Below are 22676 nucleotides of genomic sequence, written 5' to 3' on the forward strand. Positions count from 1 at the left end.
GTCGCTACCAGGGTGAACCTTCAGTTCACCCCCGCGTCCGCGTTAAAATGTAGAAGCCCTTCTGGCTAACATTGAGAAACACCATAAAAAAAAAAAAAAAAAAAAGCAGCCCACAAAGCAATTAGTATTATACACAGATACAGTCTGATGAAAAACAGACTGCGAAGTTTCAGTAATAGGGTCCTATTTTTATACCTACTTTGGGTTTACTTACCTGGCGTAGGGGACACCGAGTATCTTTAGGCGCCGATGCCGAGTCGCGGTCGCTAGCGATCGCGACCTGCCTCCCTAGCGAAGGGCTCTGGACGATGGACCGGGGACATGCTCCATCGTCCGGGGCAGTGATGTGACATGAGACGTGTTCCGCTCATGCCGCCACGCAGATGAAGGAGGAGGAGCGCACGTGCGCAGCCATAGGTGGTAACGGAGGTGGGCCCGTAACCAGGCGTCCGCTGCCGGGATCGTGGACGATTTCTTACCCGCGGTAGTACCCGCGGCCCCGGCTAACTGCGCGGCTCGACGGAACACAGTGGGGTTTTAGTCGGTAAGAATCCGACATAACCCTTGGCATAATAGTAAATCTATGTAAATGTATGACGTGTTTCTATAAAATTTAAATTTTTTAGTTTAGTGACACTGCGGCAGAGATTGCCCTTTATTGAATACCCTACGAATTGCTAATTGCGATTGTTTTGTTTTCATAGTTTAGTGCGAATTCATTTTTGCTATTTCTAAAGCAGAAATTTTACGCTTTGATATTGAAAATTACTCCGCAGGACGCTGGCAGCCGCTGGGCAGAATATTGAAGATGTTCAAATAGTATCAAAGAAGTTGGCGGGAAAACGTGTCGTCATCCGGCTGCGGAAATTACGTGCTATTTGATGCCTCTGCGTCTGCGCATTCGGAATGTGTGGTGATGGATGACACGAAGGTTTCCTTTCAGAAATGTTTATACCCTACGATTGAATAGAATCTTAAATTATTAGATTAGTGTCGTCACAAAAGTTAGCCGAAAAAGAATAAATATAATTATATTTATTCTTTTTACACACTTCTTTTCCGGTTACACAAATCCGTCACAAAAACTTTTGTGACGGATTTGTGTAACCGGATCGCAACCGGATGAACATAATTATGTTCATCCGGTTGCGATCCGGTTACACAAATTACGACTTCACTAAAGATGCCTCTGCGCATTTTTGCTGACCTCAGACCTGTTAGGTGTTATAGCGACACGAGGGCTGTTCTTTTCTGTGGTTTAATGGTGGACATTTTCCCAGTTGGAAAAAATTACATTGTCCTATTTTCTTGTATAAAGTATGGTAACATAATATGGTAACTCCAAATATTAACGTAAACTTCAAAAATAGTCAAGGATGACAACCCTTAACTATTTTTAATTTTGACAGTAGTGGCAACTTATGAGAATGAGAATAACATAGCTTTGTCACATTCACACATATGAATTTAAGAGTGAGATGTTAAATATTTCGTCATTATGTTGGCAATATTCTAAAGTCAAAGTTGGTATTTGCCCAGACTCTGCCTGCCATTTTGTAAGATAGAAGGGAGATAAAAAATAGTTTTATGGTTTTAAAATTTCATAAAAGCTTCTTTGCCATTTCTATTAGGGCCCATAACAAATGTTTAAATGGACGCTTCGTCCATTATAACTCAGGTGTCACGGGATGACGAGCAGTTAAACAACTATGGATCTGATAGAGGTAAAATCTAAACGGAGTTACACCTGTTACCTACTGCCATCAAATTGGAGCGTATAATGTTACCTCTTCGTGATTATTAGTGTGTAGGTTAAAGTAAAAAGGATTTTAAGTGTTTAATGTGAAGTTTCTGATGCTTAAATAGTGTTTACAGTGCAAGTGCAAGTCGGAGGTAAACAATTGAGACATGTTGCTACGATAACACTCGCGGCTTCAACCTTGAAGGCTTGTCTTGAACCAATCCCTTATCCCACACGAAAACAGAGTGTATGTCCGCGTGTGATGCGTTGGTGCTAATTGTATGTGGTTGTTTTAGGAGCGGCTCCAGGTGGGCAGCATAATGACGGGGATGGAACCCCAGTATCGGGCTCCACCCCAATCGGCACTAAGAAGTCGAGCGGGAGCGGTGGATTCCTCCGATCGCTACTTTGTTGTTGGCGCGGCGGCAGAGGCAAAGGGCCACCTAGTGGAAATGGAACTAATAGCATCGATGGCAGGGCTTCGCCCCCCCTTCTCGTTATGTCGGACCATGCGCCACGACCTTTACTACCACCAGTGAGACATCAGGACATGCACAAAAAATGTATGGTGATAGATCTAGATGAAACATTAGTGCACAGTTCATTCAAGGTATGTTTACAATTTCCATTTCTTCATTATATTATTAGAATTATATCAAGATGTGGTTGTATTATCAAGGACTGCATATGTTTTGTGTGCTGTTATCTATTTTGTTTATCAATTTATCATATATCAGTCAAAGTTATACATCATATCTTACAGATCTTATACTTAAATTGTTATTTATATAATATATTGAGATAACAGCTAAAGAAATATTGATTTGCACTGTATTGCACAGTTTGTTATTTTTTAGTTGATTATTTAATTTTATTGATGGCGTATTGTTAATGATAAAGAACAAGTAAACATTCAAATTTTTTATATATATACATGATTTATATTGATTTAATTCAAAATTGAGTATGTAACATAGTACATACCATAGAAAATAATTTTCTCATGGTACAATTAAGTTGCGAGTATGACTCATCCAAATGGGGGAGAAATCTAATTGCCTTATACTTAGTTATTGTTATTAGCAAGTCTTGTTTCTCGAGAACATTAAAATTTAACATGTAACAGTTCAAGGGTTATGCTTTTTTGTTTTGTAAAATATATATATTTATCTAACACAAACTGTAAACTCACTATAGAATAGTGTTTAGTTAAAATGTCTCATTCGGAAAGTCAGTTTTCAAAAGCTGATTTGCTAGAACATTTTATCTGTCATAACCCTCTTCATCATTTTGCCATTGATTGTAATTTGTAATCAAACTTCTACTTCTCAAGGTCCCTAAAAAGGGCCCTGGGCTATAGCCCTCCACTGTACAGAAAGCAGTGTATTTAAATTAAAAGGACCATTTCTGACGAGACACTGTCAGTTTTGTGGTTGCGGATATTGTTTAGAATCATCATTTTATCTTTGACTAACTTTCCGCCGGCGGCTCCGACCGCGGTTTCAAAGAAAAACTCGCATACTTAGAATTTCCGGGATAAAACCTATCCTATATTACTCGTGGATAATGTAGCTTTCTAATGGTGAAAGAATTTTTAAAATCGGTCCAGTAGTTTATGAGCCTATTCATTGCAATGAAACAAACAAACAAAGTTTTATTTAAATTTTTTGATAATTTGTTGTGTAACAATAAGGGTAGTTGCAACAATAAAGTAAAAATTCCATGTAATTAACATTGCAAATTGCATTCACAATCTTAAATTTGTGCATTCCAATCTTACTCAAGTATTAATTTTATAAAATGCAAAAAAGTAATGATTACTTACATCTTTTAAAAAGTTACTTTTTCCTTCAACAGATAAAATAAGATAGAAGCTTTTTTAGATACAACAAAAATTTATATTTTAACAAAAAGTTTCAAAATAAGGCAGAAAACATATGCTCGTTCAAATTCTTGAGGTTTTTAAATTGTTATACAAATCACAAAATCACATTTATATAAAGTTCTTGCTTGATACATATGTTGTATCATCAAATATATCTAAGCTAGCCAATGTTAGCCCTATAGGGTTTTCTGTAGAAAACATCTAACCGATTAAAGATGAAACAATGGTGTAGTCAGTATAATTTGATATGGTATCTATGCATTCTGCTATGTGGTGTTATATGAGCCTGATAATGATAAATTATATGAAAGCATTCAATGCATTAATATCTTCCTTGTTAACTTGATTATGTGTAAACTTACTGTGCCGCGCGGTTTCACCCCCAGACGAACCTATGCATAATCATGTATTTCTATAGCTCATGTGTTATAATGACGTACATAATCTATATTCTTGTAAATTTTCATGCAAATCCGTCCAGAAGTTTTTACGTGAAATATACAAAAATCCATACATCCATCCATGCTAACAAACTTTCGCGTTTATAATATTAGCATGATATCTATATAGGACAACTTCGTAATTTTTTTCAATAATATTGACAATTTAATTATTAGGAAATGATATTAAAGCGATTACCTTTGCCAGATGTCCTTTGATGAAAATAAAATAGACCCAATTTTTTTCGTTTTCATCTCTGAAAACTTAACCGCTGTAGAAATTTGTATAAATAAATATGTTTTCAACATATTATGATCAAGTTAACTGTTTGACATGAAAATAATATTTGGAGGGAGTTGTACAAAAATTGCGAATATTAATATGCCTATGTAATGTTTGCTTTACTCGTAGAATTAAAATAAAGTCCACACAATAACTATATTTATATTTCATTCTGGGAAATAAATTACACGAGAAAAAACGTTACGAAATTAATGATCAAATTAACAGACGCATTACTCATTTTTACATTTTTGTTCGTTGCGTTGATAAACAGATAACGATGACGTTATTTTATGCTTTTTCATTGCCTGTATCTTCCTCGTTAAATTTTCGGATTGACTTGAATATTTCTTTTATTTTTTGGTGGATGGAAGAAAATTAAGATTTTAAAAATTCTAAATAATGTTTTATTTAGTACTAGCTTCCGCCCGCGACTCCGTCCGCGCGGATGTCGATCTTCGCGTGGATGGTTTATTTCTCCATTTTGAGTAACTCTGACAATGACATCTTATAAATATCTATTGGACCCAAATACGGCTATAATAATGGCCTATAATAATACGCAACGTGTGTTCGCGGTACCTACTACAGAACAACGTCTATGGATAAAACTGAAAAATTAAGATTAATTTTTTTCTGCGTATTTTTCCAGGATAAAAAGTATCCTATTTTACGCCCAGGATAATAAGGTATAATTATACCAAGTTTCATCGAAATCGAACCGTTAGTTTTCACGTGATGCCTGAACATACAGACAGACAGACAGACAGACAGACAGACAAAAAATTTTTTAATTACATATTTGGGTTTGGTATCGATCCAGTAACACCCCCTGCTATTTATTTTTTCAATATTTTCAATGTACAGAATTGACCCTTCTACAGATTTATTATATGTATAGATTCTTTATTTTTCTTCTTCATTAAAAAAATAAATAAAATTACACACATTAGGCATAATCCGCACTATGGCTAAACCGCCGCGGTTTTTGAACGTGATTTTATGATTCAAGCAAACGTATACAAGTGGCCTCAGTTGCGGTTTTTCCCGCGACTGATTTTAAAAACCGCGGTTTGTTACAAAATGCTCGTGGGTAAAAATCGCTATACCTACCCTTTGATACGTAATTGATATAGGATAGCCCCTGTTTCTACTAATGGATACCTATTTCTTTATATGCGATAAAATGATTTACTCAAGAATATACAGTTACAAAAGAAATCCAAAAATGTGACTGACTAAAAGTTGGCTGTATAAGCGAAAAAAGAGGGTATAATTGAATTGTATTTATTTATAGTTACGTTCTTACATCGTTTATTAGTTTACTTATACTTAATAACTTCATAAATAATAATTTTGAGTTATTTTTTTAGGTTGTGGGTATATTATGTAAATTGGTCTAAAAATAAAAATGATAAGAATTGTATGTTAATTAATTGTGGATATATTTACCGCATGTTTGTGCTAACGACCCTCCCTGCTTTTGATAAAAAGACGTCCTATAATAATTTTATTTTCATTTTACGAAATATTAATTATTGCTATCCTGTTTATGCCCAATTTATCGAAGTTTGTTTTTGTAAGCAGGATTGTTAATTATTATTATATACTTTTAAAGAGACAGATAATATTGCGCATTAAACTCAAATCTAAACTTGATTAAAAAACCGACTTTTGTTGATTTAATTAGCTGTGTAATTTCACGCAAGCCTTTCCTTATCTGGAGGTCAATAGCTTACAAACTTAAAAGCTGTGATTATTAAGGTGTAAAGTGAGGTCAGTGAACTGCAATTGTTACGCTTATTTCGGTAAGAAACTATTTAAGTTGATAAAAATACTACAGATCCTATTATCGTCATGTACTAGTATTTACCCTAAATTACCTAGGGGTACTTGATTTTATATTCTCTCACTTCAGATTCTATATTCATATTGTGTACTAACGAAATTCATATAAGACCATTATTTAGTTACGCTGCGCTTACTCAAAACAGTGAAAAGCCATACAGCAATTTTCGAATTATCCCTTATCCCTTACCTTAGTAAGTTTCCATGAAACGCAGGTTTATTAACTTTAAAGTCGATCGTAATCGAATTTGTATATTAAATTGCTTATTTGTTTATTACCAGAGAAAATAATATCAATGAAGTGTTAAAAGGTTTTTTTTCCAATCCCAGACAATTTTTCTAACGGTCCTCGTGTAAAACTATATCGTAATATTTCATATAAAATATATTGTAGTTTATAAAAATCGCTTCCGTCCCACTTTACAAAGGTGAACTAATTGCTATTTGTGTCGTGGACTGAGGGTGAGCAATGAACTCTGACACTCACGGAAATAGATGCTATCTAAGCTTTTAATAGTGTAGGCTTAGCTACGACAGGCTACACAATGTGCACTTGGCTTGAGATCTTAATGTGTAGGAAACGTTGGATAAGAAACTTATTATATTATTATTACTTCTGTTTAAACTAATTTTTCTTTATTAGAAAAATATTCAAACTCGTCTGTATAACATTAGTTTATAAATCAGATCCTTTAATAATTCGTTTATAGCACCCAACTATAAAATTTCTCCAATCCATACTAATATTATAAATGCGAAAGTAACTCTGTCTGTCTGTCTGTCTGTTACTCAATCACGCCTTAACTACTGAACCAATTTGCATGAAATTTGGTATAGAGATATTTTGATACCCGAGAAAGGACATAGGATAGGTTTTATCCCGGAAATCCTACGGGAACGGGTTTTTCTTTGAAAACGCGGGCGAAGCCGCGGGCGGAAAGCTAGTAATGGTATAATTGTAGTATTTAGCAAAAAGTCCACTTAATTAGCTACATTTTTCTACGAGGGGTCATAAAGAAATTTATTTTTACACATTTCCCTTTATACATTAACATATGTTCGTAAAAATAACAAAATAACGTAAATCTTGGAAAGCATAATAACATTTTCGTCTGGCGTAAGGTTCTGTATGAATTAGGTAGTGTTTTCTTAGTTTGTTGTTGTATTTCAGCTCTGAAATGCTATGCATTGTAATAGAGATTGAAGCGTTGAAAAGAAAGGCTCCACGTTTTGTTCAATGAAAGTAGGAAGCTCGAAATCACTGCTATTTTTCTACCGATTCTGAATATATTATGTGTAGTAATTTTGTAGTTTTTTGTTTTGTATTTTAATAACTCGTAGAGTGGGAATGTTATAACATTTTATATTGACCTCATTCACAATATTGAAAAATGTTTAGATTATCTAATTCATAGTATTTACACTACGGATTAAAAACCAAACTTATCTATAGCCTTAGCAGAGAATTGAAGATTTCCTCATTGATGACGAATCGGATATCCATACTGACATATTACAATGATTAATAAATATTTGGTACGGAACTCCAAAAATGGTTTAGTGTTCGAATTAGTGCCTTGCGTGCCAAGGTGTCGGCCTTGTTGCTGTTTGAATATGTTGTAGTTAAACTAATGGCCAGGATTTTTATGTAGATTCCAGTATGTTGATAATAATAACATGTTATATGGATCATTTAAATGTGAAAATAACTTTCTACGTGTTAAACATGCCGAAAGTAATAACAGTTTCTTTAATTTTCAGTTTATTTCTATTAAAGCTTTTGCTTTGAATCTGTTTGAAACAAATCGTATGAAATTATTATATCATCTTGTACACATAATATATATTATTGTTAACATCATTCAGCTTAGTTCATGAGTGTTATTTCAGCTTACAGAATAAGATGTGAAGCGATATTTTGAATGGGTGGGTGGGTTGAATTTGGTCTTAAAATATTGACATTGACATCAATACATATAATAAAATTCTAGAAAAGTGGTGTCTGTACAATGAAAATATGTAAAAAAAAATTAGCAGGGGTTATTACTAAATCGATCCCAAACCCAAAACTGTCGTTAAATTTTTTTTTGTCTGTTTGTCTGTTTGTCCGTTTGTCTGTTTGTCTGTATGTTTGAACACGCTAATCTCAGAAACGGCTTATCCGATTTAAATGCGGTTTTCATTAATATATTGTGGTAATCTTCATTTAACATTTAGTGTTTATTTCATGTCAATCGGTTTATAAATAAAAAAGTTATGACCATTTAAGTATTCACGGCGAACATTTGCTAAGGCATTCTATGGTACACTATTATAATACAGTGTACGTTAAAACGTAAGTTGTCTGTTATACGCTACAGTTATTTCTATAAAATGTCCATGTGATCATATCGAAAGTCCCCAAGGGTGGGGTGGGGGTGGGGGGGTAAGCTGAGGTAGTAGGGGGGAGGGGTCAAATTAAAATTATGCTTATTTTTAGGTAAATTTTATACATAAAATGTCCTTTAAATTATGTCGTATTATAATATTTTTAACCCCCGACGCAAAAAGATGGGTGATAACTGATAAGTGTTTGACCGCTATGTGTGTCTGTGTGTGTATCTGTTTGTGCCACCGTAGCTCGCTAGCAGGTAATTAGATGCGGTTTTTTTTGTTAGGCAGCATATTTTCCGACGCTGGTTCTTAGATAAACTGTATCAAAATAGGTTAATCCATTTATTATACCTAGGTATAAATATAGAGGTAAAAGTAGGAATGAAAATAACTAAAGTTATCGAATATACTTTAGTGATATATTAAATGAAAGCGAACGACCTATCAGTAACAATAAATCAAATTTTATCAAAATCGCTTCATCCATTTATTTGATATACGATATAAAAGTTTTAGGTATCTAATAAAAAAATGAATTTTGACTCAAGTGACATACGAAATGAAAGTGCATGACGTGTAAAGTATAATTGGACATATTTAATCAAAATCGGTTCATCCATTTACTATACCTATATATTGGTAAAAGTTGGAATGAAAGAAACGATTGTTGTCAAGTATACCTAAGTGATATATCAAATGAAAGTGCATAACAGGTGAAGTACAGTTATAGTTCTATTTTTATCCAAATCGGTTTTTCCATTTATTAGATTACAGCACAGATTACAGCGGTAAAAGTGGGAATGAACAATAATCGAAAGTGGTCAAATAATATCTCAAGCGGCATATCAAAATATGAAAGAGCAACGTGTGAATTACAATTAGTAATGTTTTATCGAAATCGGTTCATCCGTTTATTACACTTTAGGGGTGACAGTGGTTAGGTAAATAAACCAAATGGAGCATCAAACGACAGGATATGTCGTGTACATATAGGTACAATTAGATAACATGGTTTACATCAAAATCGGTTTTGCCATTTACTACACTAGGGATGGAAAGGTTGAAAGTCTGTGAAAGAAGAGGGGGATATGGAAGCGAAAGGATAGCCACACCCTGGAAATTTTGAATTCTACTCAAAGCCACATAGGCCTGGCACGGCGCTTGGCAATTTTTTTCTTAAATATACCACTTCTTTTGCCACTGTGGTCCATTACAATTTGTGCACGGTTACGGCACAACTTAAAAGGTGTCAAGGAGCAACAAACTTATAGATATCAATATGATGTAGGAATGTATTATGGAGGTAAAGGTAGGTCTCGCTCACTTGAAAATATTACATGAAAATAAGAAACCGAAGTTTAAAAATTAAAAAAAAACCCAACGCAATGAAGGAAAAGGAATAAATAATTTTACAAACTTCCCGACGATCTTTAAAATTATGATTATATGATAATGATGGTATGGCAGCCCCGACGACTTTGTTTTTTTTATTTTTATAAATATTTAAAATGGTTTTTATTTTTAAAGATCTTCGGGAAGTTTGTGAAATTATTTATTCCTTTTTCTATGCACTTTTCTTCGTTGCGTTGGGTTTTTTTTTTAATTTAATTTTTATTGCACAGTCTAAACGGTTTCGCAAGACAGTAAAGATGAGCGCTGAGACAAACGTCAAAACGCAAAGGAATAGAAGGAATCCGCTACGATAATAATTGTCATAAGCGTATGATGTGTTTTGCACAATTTTATTAAATTGCGACTGGATGAAAATTTTGTTCGTGATCGTCGTCGTCGTTGGTAGGGTGAACAAATCTTTAGTAAAACATCATCAGTACGCTTATGTCAATTAGTATCGATAGCGGATTCTATTCCTTTGCGTTTTGACGTTTGTCTCGGCACTCATTTGCTGCACAATATATTGTCAAAAACATCCATACAAGGAAGGAAGGAAAATAAATTTGCTCCTTTCCCTCCTGGTGCCTAAAAATAATATGACATAATTTAAAATAAATTTTACGTAGAAAATTAATTAGTTTAGGCATTTATCTTTTTAGCTCAGTTTAGTAATAAATTTTACTTAAAAGTTTTTTTAATTATTTATGGTAGTACGTGTTTATTCAATAAAAGTTAAGTAGTAACTACTATGCAGTCACTATTCCACGCGGACGAAGTCGCGGGCACAGCTAGTTCATAATATAATCACTCAATAAACTATGCATGATTAAAGGAAGTGATGTATTTGAATTTGAGTAGAAGTAGAAATCCATTCTCGAATGACCTATATATGGATATTAATTTTCATTCAAAACTTAATTCCGCATAGGTAGTTATTGGTAATGAGTATTTCGAAGCTGAGAAGCATTGACGGGGATTTATTTATATACATGCGTAAATTTAAGTCGTGCCTATATCGTACGTAGTAGCAATATGTTTTATTTCTTGCACAAACACAATAATAATGTATCGATTATCGAAAGCATTAGCGCATGTACCGCTGAACTGTGCGATGCCTCATTAACCGACTATTTCGAGATGTGGGCCGCTATTTTTGTAGCACTATTTAAATCGTTGTTTAAATAGAGTAAAATAAACAGTTGGAAGGTACGCAATTTGCTTGATTATTGCGCGGTTTTGATTGAACATGTTTACCTTTAAGCTGGGAGGAACAAGAGAGGAAGTCGTTTTCTCCATGATCCAGTTTTCCGGGGTGGTCTTTTAGCATTAGATCACCTACAAGATAGATTTACTCATTTTGCTGGACATTGCAACCTGGACGTCGATAGACCTCTTTCGTCTCTTTGATCGTATTATTCAAACGCAAACAGGTGATCAGTCTCACACTTACGAGAGAGATTTTTCTCCCCGATTGGCATTGACGGTCGCAATTGCTACAAATTGAGTTCGTTCAGCGTTCTTTAGTGAGATTGAGAGGCACTCGTGTAGACTGTAGAACATGTAATATTTGTTAGTATGCTTATTTTTTAGCGCTGGTATCATAAATTATTTGCAAATAATAAAGCGTGCGTGGCTTACCACGCTTAGCTTTACTGATAAATATACTCTTCCGGTTCAAAAGTTTAAAAATTCCTCGGTTAGAGCAGTTTGTTCCCGTATTAACTGGAGTGGGTTTTATAAATGTTTTCGCCTTTGTTTGATGTTCTGCTAATTTCAGAGATGGGTTAAAACTTAAAACTATTACTGTCTTACCACAAAAGACTGGGTTCTCGCGGGTTCTCTTTAATCTGGTTTTGTCGTTTTTAACATAAACAACTATTAAAGTGACAGATCCCTGTGTTTAAATTGTTTTGTGGTAAGACCATTCAGGTGCACTTGTTACTTATTATATAATTAGCGATTTGTTCCGGAACTGTAACAGATTGCATTATTTGTTTAAAACAAACTTAATTAACCTCGTGTCTATTGTCCGTGTTCTAGCCTCCTTTGTTTAGGTCAAGAATATTTGTATTTATATATGCAATGAGATAAAATATGTAATTGCATTCAGAATAATATTGCTGTTATGCACGGCTCTTGAGTATCATACTCTTATATTTTCTTAACTAAGAAAAGAAAACGTCAAAAAAAATGAAATGATTTTGTTTACATGTTTCGCAGACATTGCACATCGAGTAATAAATTTTTAATGTATTTAATCAACTTAATTGTGTTACTGTTTTTTCAAACGCATCATTTTTTTGTTGACTTGTTTTTGTATAAATCTCATGATTTCTTATTAGAAAACTATTCTTTCATTTAATTAAGATAGTTGTTAATTGATAAGTCAATTATGCATGTTGTAAAATGCTCGCGATCAGGATGCAGAGAAATGACTTAGTAATTAAACTGAATGTATGTTTTTCTAAACAATGGCTAGCAAAGGCAGTAATTAAACTGAATGTATGTTTTTCTAAACAATGGCTAGCAAAGGCATCTATTCGTATAAAGCCGTGACACACGTAAGTTGCAGGAAAATTGTTAACGAGTAGGTAAACGACTAAACGACATACATTGGAGTTATAACTAGATATGTAAATAATTCTTATTGGTATAAGCTACATTATATCTTAACCGAGACACGTTTTGTCCTGTTTAAGAATTTACCGAAATTTCCTACCCATGACTGGTTTTTTTTTTCAATTTTCTAATTGTCTCATTCAAAATCTTATTCAGAAAATCAATAGTCCTTTGCAATAGACAAGAAGAATTAATCAGGCAAATAATATTACGTTTAAACTGGATGAGGATCATTCGGAATGTTTGTCTATTTTAGATAGGATATTTACATAAGAAACCTTTAGGAAGTTATGTATTACTTACACTCGTCATGATTCTTCCAATTATGTACTACCTACGTAAATTAGTTCTGTGCTAATTTACGTATATTATATTCTTCTATGAGAATATTATCATTGCAGGCAGAATATCGAAATGGTCAACAAAACTCGTATAAAACAAGAGCGTCGCATTTGTTATATTTTCAAACAATTCTCAGGTGACCCAGTATTCCACTCGTCCATATTTTTATTTCGATCTCGACGGATTTTAATATACCTATAAAAGCTATGGGGTGATGTGCCGAGGATGTTTGTGCGTCCTATTGTTTCCCTTTTTGTATGGAAACGAAACGTGCCTAGAAATTGTAAAGGCCTGTCTGCTATGGTCCTACGATGAATACATCGAAGCATGCTCGTTGTAGATTCGTTCTACTTTGCAAATAATATGTGATTAGTGATAGTAACATACATTTGAAATGTGAATTGTTATACTACTTACTTTCAATTAGAATTTATTGTTCAAAAGTTACAGAGAAAGTTGTAGGTAATATATTAATTTTTACACTGATCTCGTTTTTGAATGATTTACTCGATAGGATCTGTGCGGCTTCACACGTGTAAACAGGTAGTTCATTGCTATTATTTTATTCTGTTCAATGATAATAAACAGCGTAAGGTATATCGGAAACACTTACATATTTTTTCACACATAAATTATATAAAAATAAAATCCTGGCAGCTTAATGTTACTAAATATAAGAAGTTCGTTTATCATACATTCGTCATTCATAAATCATACCATACGAACGCATAAAATACATTTTGATAATAAATATTGTACGCAAGTGTCTATTTTTTCCATTATTTAAAATAAATCTTAATTAAATCAGTTTCATATGCAGACTGTGTCTATAAAGTAGTTTCTTTAGTCTTCCAGACATCGTTAATTAAAACAAAGATGTGTGACACATGGCTGAAACGATTTGTTTCATTAAAGTACCCATATCCATTTACTATAAATAAGGATGACTTTGTAACCTCGAAAATCATTTTATATGCATTATGACAAATATCCCTTGGGAGTTGGGTAGGTATGTGGTTGGTTTCAAAATATATTGCGACAAAAGGAATGATGCGCTCGGCATAACTACGTAGGATTTGTTATGACATTTACTACGGCTTAGGATGGTTTTGTATTTTTTTTTAATATTGAAATCCAATGTAACATCATATTTAGATGGAATTTAACAAATAGGTGAAGTCTTTAATTTTATACTATGTTGACAAATTAAAAGAAAATAGTAAAGATTTTCGATAACGTGATGGGAAGTCCTATTCTTTGCAAATTATTCTTCGTGATACGTATACGAATGCGTACTAATAAAACGTACTCGTATACTATAATCTAGTAAGCAAATGAGACAACAGCAAGATCTGCTGTCCACTGTGATGGATCTGATCTAGATGCATGGCTCGATGCCAACTGCACGCAGTCGATAGCAAATTGCGATAAATTATATTGCGAAACTTTGACACGGGTAATACTTTTTTAAGCAATGCGTTTAGATGTTTAAAAATAATTGTACAAAATCTTCTATATGTGTCAAATCTTAGCCATTTACAATACAAGTATATAGAATGCACGTATGTCTATCAGGATGGAAAATATTATCACAGATAGTTACATTGTAGTACAATAACAACAATATTACGTGTATCAATGTCGTGTGTATCAACGTGGAGGGGAATCTTTTTCTTAAAGAATTCATATTATGTGTGATATCAGCCCAAAAAAAGACGTTCCACAATTACGATTAACATACAATTGCATTTTCAGCCAATAAACAACGCCGACTTCGTGGTGCCGGTGGAGATAGACGGCGCGGTGCACCAGGTGTACGTGCTGAAGCGGCCGCACGTGGACGAGTTCCTGCGGCGCTGCGGCGAGCTGTACGAGTGCGTGCTGTTCACTGCGTCGCTCGCTAAGTACGCGGACCCCGTCGCGGACCTACTGGACAGGTAATGTATAGCGTATTGAGAGAAAAGTCACGTGATACATTAGGATATTTGCTGTGGGTGAAGAACTCAGAAGAAGAGAAATGCTGCGATAAGAATGCAGACATCAGTCATATACATGAGATGGTATTTGAACGAGAAGGAGGCTTTTATCATAACTTAAGAAGATAGATTAGAAATGAAACTCTAATATATAAATAATCGAAAAATAACATCTTAAATAGTCATACCGTATTTAGCGAGATTCTAAAAGAGATTGTTGTACAATGATTTAATTTCAAAAGATACCAGATACATATTATAATTATTATAATATAGACAATTAACACCAGCACAGGTGGCAAAACAAAACTTAAAATTTGAACAAACACATACAAATCGCACAATATGCCATACGGCATACGCATTGCAGTGCAGTGCGATGAGTATAGAACATGTGCAATACACAAAAGACTCAAAGAAAGGAACAAAAGTATTCAAGATCTATTGAACTTCAGAATAAAATGTTTTCAGGAAAGCATAAAGGGGTCCTTTATATCGTTGCTAGGGGACCGATAATAGCGCGAACTTTGTATTAGCATTTGACGCGAAACAGTCTCAGACTCCCCAATTTATTGCAAGAGGCAAATTGCTAAATTGCACCTGGGGTGTCATAATTGGACACTGCCAATGTGACCCTGTTGTTTTGTATTGAAACTATATTTCTCGTGACAAATTTCATAGAAACATTCTATTGCTAGTTGATGAAAGATTGAAGATTATTAGAAGATGAATTTTGGGTTGAGATTTAGTAAGCGGTTCGCGTTACTTATTTTTTTAATAACAGAATAGAATATTCGAGGTTTGAAACTAATGTGATTGTAAAGGTTATTCTTCAATTTTACCACAATATAAAATGAAGGAAATTATATAAGAGAATACTTAATTGTATCACGATAATCTTGTTCCTGTAATTAAATTATGTTTGATACAATCACAGCACTTGTGAATACAACATAATATCAATTTAAATGGCTTTATAACAGTCACGCGCATTCTATTAAGTGTGTACTTAATTGATGTTATTTTTAACAATGGTGTGTTAATATTGTTTGATTTGCTTTTAATTTTTCTGATGATTTATTCATAGATATAATATTATCTACCCTTTTTTAATATTTATGATTTTAATTATTCAAATACAACCTACATGACAGAACTAACTTTCAGCAATGAAAAAAATAGGTGACCATTAGACCGGACTCTCAGTGGAGTTTCGTTTGCAAAAATAGCGGACCTAAATCTGACTTCTGATATATTGTATAGATCCCAGACATCCTATAGACAGATGTTGCCAACCAGTTTTGTGGTCCCCCTGCCCCCACCCCGGTAATTAAATATGGCATACAAAGAAAAAAATAAAAATTTCCAAAACATGCCGTGTGGGGTATCAAATGAAAGAGCTTATTGAGTATATCACGAATATATAGCATACTATATACATTTCTTACACTTTCTCTAAGATTTTTTAGAAAATTTACGAAAATGGTCCATTTTTGAGTTAACTTTAAACCACTATAGATTGAAAACTCATGAATATATTTTTTAAATTATTATTTTAAATAATTAACAATAGTCCATTGTTTACGATTCAATAGTTCGTACAGTGAAATAGTTGCATGGGGGAGTGCGGGGAGCATTCAAACATGGCGAGTTTCAATATGGGGATCACAAAACTGGTTGGCAACATCTGTTTATAGGATGTCTGGGATCTATATAATATATATCAGAAGTCAGATTGAGGTCCGCAATTTTTGCAAACGTCTCCACTGAGTCCGAAATTTTAAGAAATACATATATATTGAAATATCGAAACTCGCCATCTTTGAATGCTCCCCCCACTCCCCCATGCAACTATTTCGCTGTACGAACTATTGAATCGTAAACAATGGACTATTGTTAATTATTTAAAATAATAATTTAAAAAATATATTCATGATTTTTCAATCTATAGTGGTTTTAAGTTAACTCAAAAATGGACCATTTTCGTAAATTTTCTAAAAAATCTTAGAGAAAGTGTAAGAAATGTATATAGTATGATATATATTCGTGATCTACTCAATAAGCTCTTTCATTTGATACCCCACACGGCATGTTTTGGAAATTTTTATTTTTTTCTTTGTATGCCATATTTAATTACCGGGGTGGGGGCAGGGGGACCACAAAACTGGTTAGCAACATCTGTCTATAGGATGTCTGGGACCTATACAATATATATCACAAGTCAGATTTAGGTCCGCTATTTTTGCAAACGAAAATCTCCTTGGAGCCTGCTCTACATGTTGATGCTAGAATCCTACTATTCTATTCAAACATTTATAATAATAATTATTTCCCATCTTATTTTTTTATATTACAAGTACCTAGGTTAGATTTAACACGATTGTCAATCGATACACATGCCTATAGTTAACTCAATCCCTGCAGTTAAATTAATAAACTTAAAATTAAAAAAAAAAATAAATGAAATGTGTGTGTTCCACCAGATGGGGTGTGTTCCGCGCGCGTCTGTTCCGCGACAGCTGCGTGTTCCACCGCGGCAACTACGTGAAGGACCTCAACACGCTCGGCCGCGACCTGCGTCGCGTCGTCATAGTGGACAACTCGCCCGCCTCATATATATTCCATCCGGATAATGCTGTACGTATTCTGTTTGGTTGGGTGGGTTTATGAACATTTTGATGGGAGCTTATGTTAATAAATAATGGAAGACTTTATACTAGAACCAATGCTTTTTTTGTCTCTTTCGTTTAAATTTTTTGGCAGTTGTTGTATGTAAGTGTTATTTTTGCGAATAAATGTTTATCTATGTCCAATGTCGCAGCGGTATAATTTAGTAATACTGGAGAAATAAAGCGTCTATCACAAGACATCTTAACATTTTTACATTAATAGATGCATTATATTATTGCAGCTAAATGTTTATTATCCATTGCAGGTACCCGTCGCGTCGTGGTTCGACGACATGACGGATACGGAGCTGCTGGACCTGATACCGTTCTTCGAGAAGCTGAGCAAGGTGGACTGCGTGTACGCGGTGCTGCGCAACTCGAACCACCCGTACAACCCCACGCAGAACGCGTCGCCGTCCATGTAGCCGCGGTGCGACCCGCAGCTCCGCCACGCGTGCGCCGCGTGCGACGGTCGGCGCGCGACTGGCGTGCGCGACACACACGAGTTCGACCTGAGTGACGCGAACGTGCATAGTGATGTGCGGCAGCGGGTGTGCGCGCACGACGTGCTGCACACCCGCCAGCACGCGTGCGGCCGGAGCGTGCGGTACGAGTGCGGCGTGCGCGAGACCCACATCCGGCACGAGTGCGGCGTGCGCGAGACCCACATCCGGCACGAGTGCGGCGTGCGCGAGACCCACATCCGGCACGAGTGCGGCGTGCGCGAGAGCCACATCCGGCACGAGTGCGGCGTGCGCGAGACCCACATCCGGCACGAGTGCGGCGTGCGCGAGACCCACATCCGGCACGAGTGCGGCGTGCGCGAGACCCACATCCGGCACGAGTGCGGCGTGCGCGAGACCCACATCCGGTACGCGTGCGGGCTGCAGTACGAGTGCGGCGAGTGCGGGTCGCACGCACTATGTGCCGCCCCGCCCGAGCGCACGCTCGCCGCCGCGCTGCAGACCCTCATCAAAAAGGGAGCGAACTTTGTCTTAAGTGCCAATTTTGCCTTCTGGATAGTGAGGACTTTGTTTGTACCTATTTTACAATTTAGGTATTTCCTAGTACGTAAGTGGTCCGTGTGATTATGTTGTTCGCCTCCGACGCCCCGAGCTCTCCGATCGGCGACGCGAGTTCACTATTCTGCGTCGCCGCAACGTTTCGACTCTTATCCCGCTGCGTTATTGACGAGGTTGAGACGATCGATTTTATCTTTTTATATCGTGCTTGGGATCAAATATCAGTAAGTTAGTGTATACCGCTCGGCCGCGCGCTCACGTCTCCGCATAGACTTCGATGTGATCACGAATTTCTGCAATTCGACTGTTATTGTAAGTTAACAGCTGTGTAAATATATTTTAAACGAAATCGTATCTTAAATCGTTAGCATACGGTACATTATCGATCGACTACAGTGTAAATAATAAACCATAAGAATTTAATTTTAAACGGTCGAAAGTATTTTGATATAACACAGATGAGGCCAACATTACATTATTCCGTAGAGTTCAGCATTATTTTATTTTAATGCAAGTGAATTTTAACAAGGAATTTACTATATGTATATTTATTTTTCCTATAGAATATAGAAGTAGCCCCCATATATAGATATGCAATAGGTCAGTGTAAAAATATAAATAAATTAATAGTGTAATTTTGGTCTCTAACATTTGCACAAAAGCATTGATGTGATCGCGGACAAAAATGCATTGCTTATCGTTTCGTATTTTTTCGTGACAATAAAGTAAATTATATCGGTGTCATATGGGTTTAATGGGTAATAAATAATATAAATATAATAGTTTGCAAAAGAATGGATATAGAAGAATGTCTTACTGAATGTATTACTCTGAATCCACCGTTAAATAAATAAAAAATCTATTTAAGCAAATCATATAAAACTCGGTAAAACATAATTATATCGCTGTATTGGTTTAAATGTTAAGAGAAATGGTGTGGAAGCTTTTTATCGATTTTACTGGTATTAATTTCTTATAAAAAATTACAGATTTCAATATACATTTATATTATTGTTTGCTTCTATTCAGTCATATTGCAATGGACATAAAATATATATGTATAACGCAGTATTAACTAGTTTTGTAGAATTTGATGCCATGAAACATATTACTAGAGAACCTTGTGGTTTAAATATATTTTTACACGTAAAATCTAAGAGAGTAAAATTATGAAAATCGTCTCGTCAATATCATGTATAAGGCAATGAATTAAAGTAGTGGAACTTGATTGTCTGTCAAATATGCTTATACTTTTTATTAATAAACAGTTAGTTACTAAAGTTCTTTGCATAAAATAGTTTTTTATATAATGTTCCCTTTTATAATATTTAAAATTAATTTCTTTCGATTAAAATTCTAAAATTCATCAAATAAAGAAATGTCACTTTAAGCGTAAGTTTTGGATAAGGAATAAACTTGATGGTGCTTGCAGTATTATTATAAGCAACAAAAACGATTCGAATGAACAAAACGACTTATGCACTCAACGCACATTTGGCACTAACTCGGAGAAGGTTTGGTATACATTTTTGTTTTTACTTTTAACAAAATCTTGGCGTATAATCTATTTATTATTCTTTTGCTTAGCAAAAAATTCTTAATTTTATTGTTTATTTGTTTATTATAAGCAATATTTGTTTCGGTAATAGGCGTGTAAATAAGATTTTTATTTGACCGTTTCGTACGGTCTTCACGATTCATTCACTAAAATTAAAATTATTATTTTATGTACATGTTTGTTATTTAGTGACTACGACGGTGTATGTATATACCCTATATTTACTAGATGTACGGTATTCATAGTTCGTAAACTTGTCTTTTTAACGTATTATATCCGACAGTGACCTGTAATCCACTCTTTCCCGCCAAATTGGGGATACGTCAATGTTCACTGACATCTGTCAGACATCTTGATATCTGATTGGTCGATATTCGTATCATTCAATAGATTTATTGGCCAATCATAAATGTTCATTTTTAATTATGAATCGACCGTCCTTAAATGCGTTGAATGACGCATTTTCATTTATCGTAATAAGTATCCGCCTTATTAGGCACATATTTAAGAGTTCCCTCACACGTAACGTGGATTACGAAGTTTTGGTAACATTTGAAATCATCCATAAACCACGGTAGAGCATTTATTTATAAGCATTAACACGATAGATGTAGGATGTTATAGTAATATATACGTTGATTTCTCTAGTTTTTAAGCGTTCCGTTGTTTAAATAACGTTTTATTTAACGCAGATTTCATGAAACGTGTTTCCCCCGTGAATTTTTTCGATAATATACTTTTTAATTATTATTGTATTTGACAGTCGAAATCGTCCAACTATGTTATTTAGTAGTTATGAATAATAATTAATTGTTAATTTGATATGAAATTAATGCATGCAATAAAACTCGATTGATATTTCGCTATTAATGTCTTATGTGTAAAAAATATTTTATGTAGTAACATTTAATTATTCGAGATTGGGAATTCGTTGTTATATTAATTTTTCAAAATGTTTTTTTATGATGTATTTTAATAATAAGGTATATTAATGAGAGAATAGTGATTTTAACGCAATAACTTTGTGTCTGGATTCTTAGCTAACTTTACTGCTTGTTGGTTACGAGGCAAGCGTGAAATAATTATGAGAAATTATGCGCCATATATAAAGTTCTATCTAGCTATTTATTTTTTAATCGTAATTGTCTATGTGCCTTTTATTTGTATATTGATTTTGATGTTTATCTAGTGTTGCCTCCATATGAATACCGTGAACTACTTAAATATGTATAAGTGAAGAATTATTGTTTTCATTTAATGCCCTTCATAGTTATCTTGTATTTTAGTTCGCTCCGAAACAAAGTACAAATCAGTTAGCAGTTAATGCGAACAAAACAGCGATTTAGTCCGTTATTTTTATATTAAATATAAGGTTGTGCTTATGCTGTACTACATATCATTCATATTATTGGCCTTCCCTTTAAGAGTTTTGCTTATGATTTATTTTAATTTCGGATTCCATAGAGACCCACCTAGTCACTGCCTCTTTTTCACAACTTGGATCACATTTTACAACGGTACAGTCCTATTATCAGTATTGTAAATAGAATATTTTATGACTAATTATGAATTTTATTTACAGTATTTTTAGTAATTTATGTATCTCTGTAAAATGTTACCTATTAGATAAATTTAATGATAAAAGGTTCAGATGACAGTCGCTCTTTCTTTATACATAATCCCTGCACAATAGCGTGAACTAGTTCAGTATATAAATATTTGGAAATTTAATGAAAGCAAATTGTTCAAAAAAGTATAAATTAAATTTTTGGTTTTATATTATATTTCATTATATAGTCACCTGATTCATTTCTGAACATACAGATTGCTCGAAGGACCTTTTAATTGTAACAGTTCATTTAAAGCTCGGGTTAGATTTTTAATGTTATTGTTTGTCGATGTTTGAATATAATAGCTAGGTGTTGGCGTGTAGATATATTGTACAGCAAAGGACGGTAATGAGCTCGTACAGTCGCCCCCAATAGTTGAATTGTATCTAACGGTATACACCTGTTTTTTATACTATCTGAATGAGTCAAACTGAATGAACATTTGGGAGCGACTGTACCCACAAGAAAATAGACAAGTGAGAGGTATATATATGTATGTAATAGCCATATATATGGAATCGGGAGAGTAGCTAGGTAACATTTACCTGACACGAAATTTATATAATGGTGTACATTTTTGATATGACGTTGTACAAAAGAGACATTTGGTATGTTATTTTATAGGAATGAAATAAATAGCCTTAATAAACATAACTGTCTATTATTGTTTATTATTTTTACTTATTCCCCTGATTTGTTTCTGTGAATAAATTATTATTCTTATTCCGTGACAAGAGTTTTAAAAATATTCGTTACACGATTCGAGGATTTTTGTCCCAAGCGTATGTTGTTCATTGCAAAGAAAGTAGACCTAACCGATTGGTCTCCGCGCGCGCGTGTTGAGAGGGCGTACCGATAGTTTATAAAGATTTTGGACAAAACCTGAAGTAAAATGCCTGTTTGTGCCATAAAACTGTC

At 34.4% G+C, this 22676-nt stretch overlaps 1 protein-coding gene across 1 annotated transcript; it reads left to right on the forward strand.

Moving 5' to 3' along the window:
• Window positions 1–1517: 1517 nt before the first annotated feature.
• On the forward strand, window positions 1518–17994 carry LOC123705914 (carboxy-terminal domain RNA polymerase II polypeptide A small phosphatase 1). The gene is made up of 5 exons (XM_045655010.1): window positions 1518–1724; window positions 2038–2351; window positions 14679–14860; window positions 17383–17536; window positions 17835–17994. The coding sequence occupies exons 1-5, from the start codon at window positions 1652–1654 to the stop codon at window positions 17991–17993; spliced, it is 882 nt and encodes a 293-aa protein (XP_045510966.1). The 5' UTR covers window positions 1518–1651; the 3' UTR covers window position 17994.
• The last annotated feature ends 4682 nt before the right edge of the window (window positions 17995–22676 follow it).

The sequence above is a fragment of the Colias croceus genome, chromosome 3, assembly GCF_905220415.1.
Source record: "Colias croceus chromosome 3, ilColCroc2.1".
Taxonomy (NCBI): Eukaryota; Metazoa; Arthropoda; class Insecta; order Lepidoptera; family Pieridae; genus Colias; species Colias croceus.

Excerpts from the sequence above, each read along its gene's own strand:
- LOC123705914 (XM_045655010.1), top strand. The coding sequence starts at position 1,652 with ATGGACGCTTCGTCCATTATAACTCAGGTGTCACGGGATGACGAGCAG. Across the intron at positions 1,725-2,037 it reads CAACTATGGATCTGATAGAG|GAGCGGCTCCAGGTGGGCAG; the intron begins GTAAAATCTAAA and ends TGGTTGTTTTAG. Across the intron at positions 2,352-14,678 it reads TAGTGCACAGTTCATTCAAG|CCAATAAACAACGCCGACTT; the intron begins GTATGTTTACAA and ends TTGCATTTTCAG.